At 35.4% G+C, this 8071-nt stretch overlaps 2 protein-coding genes across 2 annotated transcripts in view; both read left to right on the top strand.

Moving 5' to 3' along the window:
- The first annotated feature begins 326 nt into the window (after positions 1–326).
- LOC130818456 (uncharacterized) lies at positions 327–3361 on the top strand. Its single transcript, XM_057684628.1, has 3 exons — positions 327–341; positions 988–1200; positions 3213–3361. The coding sequence occupies exons 1-3, from the start codon at positions 327–329 to the stop codon at positions 3309–3311; spliced, it is 327 nt and encodes a 108-aa protein (XP_057540611.1). The 3' UTR covers positions 3312–3361.
- A 1622-nt stretch (positions 3362–4983) lies between these two features.
- Positions 4984–8071, top strand: part of LOC130817673 (peroxisomal ATPase PEX1) — a 29258-nt gene continuing 26170 nt past the window's right edge. The window contains exon 1 of the mRNA XM_057683518.1: positions 4984–5356. Coding sequence (XP_057539501.1) covers positions 5156–5356 — 201 coding nt within the window. The 5' untranslated portion in view covers positions 4984–5155. The remainder of the gene's footprint in view (positions 5357–8071) is intronic.

The raw sequence follows: 8071 nt of genomic DNA, 5'->3' as shown, positions 1-8071 counted from the left end.
GAAATCAGAGGAAGAACCCAATTTCTTCGAAAATCAATGGCAAGGAGTACAAGCCATTGTTGTACTCGGTTGTTGCATCGAGCGAAGGAATTAAGAGGATGACCGCCATTGTTGCTTAATTTCAGAACTTCAAGTAACAATGGTAATTAGTCTATCTTTGGCAAATTCAGAGAATAAATAAGAAGGATGTTGCGAAAACTCAAAGGAATGCATGCTGAAATTTGTTTGTTTGAAAATCAGAAGGGAAAGTGATATGTACTGTGAAGTAGCCGCCATTGTTGGTTCTTTGAAGGAAGAATTCAGAGAAAAGTTTGTTTATTGAAGGCATGGCCACGGTCCGGGTTGGGCCGGTTCCGGTTCCTTTTGGAACCTGTCGCGAACGGTTCCGGTTCCGGATGGTTCCAAACGGTTCCTTGGCGGTTGATGAGGCGGTTTCGGCGGTTCCAACTCGCGGGACAGGCAGGTCGGACCATAATATAAAAATACTATAATATTGTGGACGTACCTTTGATGATTACTTGATTATTAGCGAAATTCATTGCTTGTCAAGTTGTAATCGTTATTAAAATATTAACTAAAAAGAATGAAAAAAATAAATTAACTATAATAAGAGGGACGTGCCGAGACGCTAGCACGCCTAGACGTATCGCGTTTTGGGTTATATATACTAGCATAGTAATCATAAAGTTCTGCTAAAAGTTTTTTACAAGTTCCAAAATAATTATGTATAGAGATGGCAATGGGTACTGGACCCGACCCGGATCCGTGGTTCCGTATCCGTTTTCACGGATCTGGGTCCTAAAAATATAGACCCGTCGGATCTGGGTCGGATCCGGATCTTTTTAAATTTCACGGGTTCGAATCCGGATCTGAGAAAAATACCCAGACCCAGACCCGCGGATCTGGAGGACCCTTTTTTTTTTATTATTATTTTTATATATCTAAAATATATAACATACCTAGTTACTCACTCCCAAACTTCAGTAGCCTAGTGCTCCAGTCTCCCTCGTCCCTCCCAAACTCCCATCTCTCAAGTCCCAAATCGCACTTTCTGCCAGCGCCATTCATCCATCACCGTCGAGGCTTCGACTCGACAAAGCTGCCAGCGCCAGCCTCCTCACTCCCTTCCTACTACTCCTCCTCACAGCCACCGGCCAACCTACCCTCCCCTCACAGGCGGCTGGAGTGGCGGATTTGAAGGTATTGAACCCTAATTTTTTTTCCTAGAATACTTTTGATTTAATGTTAGCGGTTGCATTATCGGTAGAACAAAAAAATATCTTATCTAATAAGTTCCATTCTTTACATATCTCTACTAATCTGTATTCTTGTTTTCACCCGTATATCGTTTAAGAGTGTTCCTAGGGATTGCTCTATATTGTGGTTGCAAAGTTTTTCTAGTGTAATGCTCGTATGCCCTACTTTCACCATGGTTAAATGGCAATTCATCACAAATTACATATTTAGAAAATTCATCAATCATATCATTACGATTATATTTAAAAGGCATACCTGTGCTGGGAATGTCCCACTATCGGCTTCCACTTGTGGTCCCGCTGCCGCTTGCTGCATGAGTTTCTTTTGTAATTCCATGCTTCTTTGCCAAATGTTTGTTAAAAGATCCCGTACCACCACCTAACACGTATTCACAAAACACAATAAATGAATTTTTAATACATTTTTGATTTATAAAATATGAATATCATGTATGTATAAAAAACTTAAAAAGTATTTACCTCTGAAGAAATTGTATGAAACTAAGGGATTTACTCGTTGACTTTCACAAATTTGTCTTACTGGTTCATCTTCATTTAAATTTAAATATAAAGACATACTCAAATACCACAATTTATAAATAAATAATAATTTTAAATTTAATCAATTTGAAGAATAAAATTATAAAACTAACCGATAGTTTGAAAATTGACTCGTTTACCACGAGCTTGTCTTTATTGTTGTTGTTGTAGTTGTTCTTCATGTGATCTTGTTGATGACTATCGAGATCTATGTATCCCAATAGAGGTCGTTGGTTCCTCTTCTTGTTCTTCTTCTTCATCAATTTGTATTTCTCTTTCCACTTCTTCTGCATAATCGTATAATTCTTGGTCGTACCCTTCTGGATAATTTGGTTCATAATTATAATTACTAATGGAAGGTGTTGTTGATATCGACGGAGTTGAAGTGGTCATTCTTTTGGAGCTAGAACCTCCCAATGATTTTGCCACTTTAGTAACTTTTTTAGAGGCTTTTTTCAAAAAAGAAGACATGATAATATTGAAATAATAATAGAATTAAGAAATAAATAAATAATTAATAGACTAATTATGTAATTAACTAAATTAAAAAATAATTAAAAGACTAATTATGTAATTAAGAGAATAATTGCGTAATTAAGTAGATAGAGTAAGTAGTGAGAGTAGGAGAAGAGATGAGTTGTAAATGAAAATGATTGAAAGTGATATATATTTATAGTAAAAATCACAACGGCTAGTTAACGACTCTTTTTCGAACGGTTCCAAAGAACCTGTGGGCCGGTTCACCCGGACCGGTTCCGGTTCCATGGAACCTGTGGGCCGGTTCCATTTCCGGTTCCATGGAACCTGTGGTCCGGTTCACCCGAACCGGTTCCGATTCCGACCTGCGGTTCTTAGGTCCGGTTCAAGCAGTTTTTTTCCGGCGGTTTCACGGTTCCGATAACTTTTTTTCCGGCGGTTTCACGGTTCCGCGGTTCGGAACTTGTCGCAAACGGTTCCGGTTCCGGGACGGTTTCAAGCGGTTCGGGACTGGTTCGGTTCCGGGTAACCCGCTCCGTGGCCATCACCTGGGTTAGGCAAGGCAAGAAGAAAACGTGAACATTAGTATTGTTAGGGGAAACTGATTTTGGTATTTTTATTTATTTATTTATTTATTTCTATTTTAATAAAAAAATGGAATAACAAAGGAAATTACATTAAATAATAATTGGAAAAGTAGAGAAAGAATTAATTAATGAAAATTAAAAGATGAATATCTTATAGGCCCATTTAATTTATTTTGTTATTTTAGCTCACAATTATTTATTCTACTCAACTCAAAATAATTTTCATTCTAATATTTGTTTTAAATTCGCAATATTTATTTCTCAAATGTTACAATTAGATCCATTCCAGACATTGAATATTGGTAGGAAATGCACTTTCCCATTATTAAGCCTCTATTGATGAAAATAACAGTTGGAAGACCTTCAAGGAATTAAAAAAGGGGGTGTAGACAAAGAAACAAAGGGGAAGAGGTCTAAGACTGTGAAATGTAGTAGATGCAAAAAGTTTTGATACAATATAAAGACTTGTAAGAATAGGTTAACAGTTAAGCATAAGAAGGATAAAAGTGTTTTAAATGGTAAAAGGACTACAACTAAGGCATCATCTTCAAATACAACTTAAACTTAGTGAAGTTTAATATGTATGTATTAGTGCTTTTGATGTACCTTTTGTAATTAATGGATGTAATTTAATGAATATTATGTATATTTATGTATTAGTGCTTAAAGCACTTTTTGATGAACTATAGATATGTAGTATTTGTGTAAATTGTAGCTCTCTTCATGGTTAATGTGAAGAACGAAGGTAGTGATTATGGCAGAGTGAAATTCGGGGAATGAATTTGGGGAAGAAGATTACTCTCAATCAACATGAAATTTGGGGAAGAATATTGATGACAATCAACTAATAAAGACTTCTTCACAGCTCACACTTCAGTAATGGCAAAACCATCAGTCCATTAAACTTAACGGCAAACTGCAAGAAATACACTAATATGGCTACATGAGTTAATAAATGTATAAACATGTTGCTACCATATGGAAATAACTTAAGAAAAAGCTAACACTCGCGTTTAGGGATGGCAACGGGTATTGGACCCGACCCGGATTCGTGGATCCGTATCTGTTTTCACGGTTCTGGGTCCTAAAAAATTAGACCCATCAGATTCGGATTTGTTTAAATTTCACGGGTCCGGATCCGGATTTGAGAAAAATACCTAAACCCGGACCCGCGGATTTGGAGGACCCGTTTTTTTTTTTTAAAAAATTTTATTTTAAATTATATTAAAATTTAAATATATATAAATTTTTTTTATTGCTTTCATAAGGGATATTTCATATTTCAATAATATTCTGAATTTCTGATCATGCATAATTATCAAGTTCAAATAACTGCATTATTATCTAGATCTAAATAATTTTATCTGCAGTAAGAAAATTAACATAGTTTTATAGATATTGTTGCATGTTCTATGATACAAACAACCAAGTTACTAAAGTAGAATTACATCAGAATGTGAGTGAGAAGTGTATGATTAAAAGGTCATGAATGATGTTTTTTTTAACCTTACTACTGGACTGTGGAAAGCAGTAAAATTAACTCAATGATAATTTTTGATTATAATCTTTTATTAATTATTTTAAGTTATTTTGAATGTGTTTGTTGGATATTTTGAAGACAATTTTAAGTTGTATAATGTTTTTTTGGGTGATTTATTGTGAAATTATATATATTATTAACATTAGTCTATAAATATCGCTTTATTGCAATCTCAAATTCTCAACACATTTAAAAATACAAAAAAAAATATATATATCAAAACTGGACCCGTTTTGGACCCGGATCCGGTACTGGATCCGCAGTATCCGCGGATCCGGGTCCGGATCTGGATCTAGTTCTAGAAAATGGATCTGGATTCGGGTCCACTTGAACCCGGTCCAGATCCGACCCGTTGCCATCCCTACTCGCGTTTCGCCAAACTTCGTGATTATAATATAAAATTTTCCTTTTTAAAAGGTAAGTTATATTTTAGAGATATAATGGCATTGTAGAGTGATATGAGAGTATTTATAAGAAAAATAAAATTCAAAAATATATTTATAATAAAATTAAAAAGATGCGACGATACAATTAAAATGTCGACCACGTTTAAGAGCGGGTTAAGAAAAGTGGTGGATTGAAGGGAAAATATAGCACCAGTGAGTAGCAGTTGTGAACTCTGGGACTGCAAAACGAGTCCGCTATTTGTGGACTCTTATCTTAGCCAAAATGAATATCAATCTATTAGGACTAGGAGTACTCAAAACCAAGTAGAAAGTGTTGAGGAGAAGCTCATCAGTCATCAAAAAAGAAAAATGGAATTGGAGGTACGATTAATGCCGGGAGTAGAAAACTGCCATGTTTCACTCCCACTCTCTCTCCTACAAACTCTCGAATCCTCTCATTCCGATCACCTCCTTCCTCATTTTCTTCCTCTTCAGCTCCGTTCTCTCTCCGATGATCGTCTTTGGCATCTCGCTTGGTGTGGTTCTTCCTCTTCGTCTTCTGCTATTGAGGTTTCTCTCTTTTCTCCTTTTTGATTTGATTCATCTTTCACTGTTATTCTATCTGATTTCACTAAAATTTTTATTGTAGTTTTCATTTTGTTTGCTACAAGTGTAATTTCTTCGATTATTTTCCGAATTTTGTATTAATTTGCAAATTTTGCTTTTTTTTTTTTTGATTTTACTTCACTTTTTTGTTATTTTGCCGTCGTTATTAGTTCCTTGACAAATTTTTTATTGATTTTTTCTTCAATTTACTTCTATTTTATTAATCAATTTACTTCAATAGTATTAAACAACACAGAAAAATCATTTCTTTTGTTGATCTTTCTTTGATTTTGAGTTTGAACCACTTTTTATTTGATATTTTTTTTATTGTATTTATTTTGTTTGTTTTGAAGTGTAATTTATTCATTTTTTCCGAATCCTGTTCTAATTTGCCGATGTTTATGGAAATGAATGTGCACATTTTGGTCCTTTTTTGTTGAAACTGTTAAAATTGTTGTTCTTCCGTAATTATATTTTTTGTCATAATTTTATTTGCAAATATGAGAATTTTGTCTTTTGATTGTACTTTATTTATTCTCATGTTTATGGAGATTAATATGCTAATAATCGTTCTTTTTGTTAATTCTGCTTCAATTTTCTGTTCTTCGGGAATTACTGATTATGTGACAATTTTATTTGTAAATATGGGAATTTTGTTTTTTGATTGTACTTAATTAAATTTGCTGATGATTATGGAAATTTTTTATGCTAATTTTCGCTCTTTTTGTTGATTCTGCTTCATTTTGTTCTTCTTCCGCAATTATTAATTTCGTAACAAATTTTATTATTTGAGGATCTTTACTTCAATTTTATGAACATTTTACTTTAGTGACAATTCTATGAAAAGGCACAGAAAGATCAATTTTTTGTTGATCTTACTGTGATTTTGTGGAAATATATTTTCTGATTTGTGGAATATTTTTCTGATTTGGTTACTCAAATTAGTTCAAAGTATTAAGGGAATGTCTAATTGCTCAAGCTTTGTATTACCTTAATTAGTTCATAGACTTTGTATAAATTAGGGTTGTAATTATAAAGAAAAATAATACAAAACAGTATTCCTTTAAACCCTAAAATCAATTTTCTTTAATTCTTCATGGTATCAGAGCCGTAAGGTTCAATCCGGGATTAAAACCTTTTTTCAGCATCATCATTTACCCTAAAACCTTACCTGTAACAATGGCGGAAACAAACCCAAACCAAATCATAATTATGGAACAGATGGAACATATGTTCAGATTGTTTCAACAGATGCAAAAACCAAACACAACCCTTGAAACTATTTCCCCAGACTTGAAATTGGCCGAAAAATTAAACTACCAAAATTACACAACTTGGTGTAAAATGATGCAGATAGCCTTAGAATGCAGGGGTCGTCTCAGCCACATCATTGACGACCCTCCTAGCATTTCAGATCCTAATTACACCAACTGGAAGCAAAATGACTCAATAGTCCTATCATGGATAATCTCAAATATAGACACTGAACTCATAAATCAGTTTCTAGATTACACGATTGCAAAAGACTTATGGAAGGGGATCGAAGTCTTACTGAGCAGTGGAAGAGATGAACTCCAGATATTTGATCTGAGTTCACAAGCAAACAACTTAAAACAGAATCAAGACCCATTAGAGGTCTATTATGGAAAACTGACCACAATATGGAAGGAGATAGATCGAAGGCAACCAAATCCGATGATACATGCCGAAGACATTACCATTTTTAACACCTTCATTCAAAAACAACGCCTCTTTCAATTTTTGGCCGGAATCAATGAAACCTTTGACAAAGAAAAAAGGGACTTACTTAACCTTGACCCACTTCCAACAGTAGACATAGCTTATGCTACAATCAGACGTGAAGTTTCACGGCGTGGTATCATGACCCACGCTTCATCATCGGGAAAAATCCCCTCAGAAATTGGGAGTGGGTTGGCCGTTAAACACCACCGGTCAAATGCTTCATTCCGGCGTGACATGGAAGACAAGACTTACCTGAAGTGTAGTTACTTTGGAGGAAGTCGACATACAAAGGAAGGGTGTTTTAAATTAATCGGCTACCCGGAGTGGTGGGAGGAGCACCGGCAACGGAAAACCGCCACCAAGGCTCAGTCAAAACAGGCCGGCGGCAAGGCTAACATGGCTACTGGTGTCCTCCACGTCACAGACATGGCCACTGATGAACCAACCCACAACAAAGAGGCTACTCATGGCGACACAGGTGAACGAAAAAGGGGAAAAGAAGAAGACGGACCAGAAGAAAGAGAAAGGGAGAAGGATATGGAAGCAACCCAGTACACAAATCACTCCCGTCCTCACTCTTTTATACCAAAAACCATCCAAAAACCTAAGCCCAAAACACATGTCCCATTCCGGCCCAATTCTAAACCCATTCTCCATAAACCAAAAAAAATGTTTGACCCACAAAAACATGGTCTCCTAGGTAAACATTATTTTTCTTCCAAATGGATATTTGACTGCGGGGCTACCGATACTATGACTTTTGATCCTAGTGATCTCTTATCCACAAATAAAAAAACCCGCACCTATATTCAAACAGCCAACGGGGAGTGTGTGAGTGTTGATCAATCTGGGCCCGTCACCATTTCTCCCTCTCTCAAAATCAACAATTGTCTTTTAATTCCCAGCTTATCTCATAAGTTATTATCTATTAGTCAG

Source organism: Amaranthus tricolor, chromosome 7 (genome assembly GCF_026212465.1).
Source record: "Amaranthus tricolor cultivar Red isolate AtriRed21 chromosome 7, ASM2621246v1, whole genome shotgun sequence".
Taxonomy (NCBI): Eukaryota; Viridiplantae; Streptophyta; class Magnoliopsida; order Caryophyllales; family Amaranthaceae; genus Amaranthus; species Amaranthus tricolor.
This window is presented reverse-complemented; position numbering and strand designations above follow the sequence as displayed.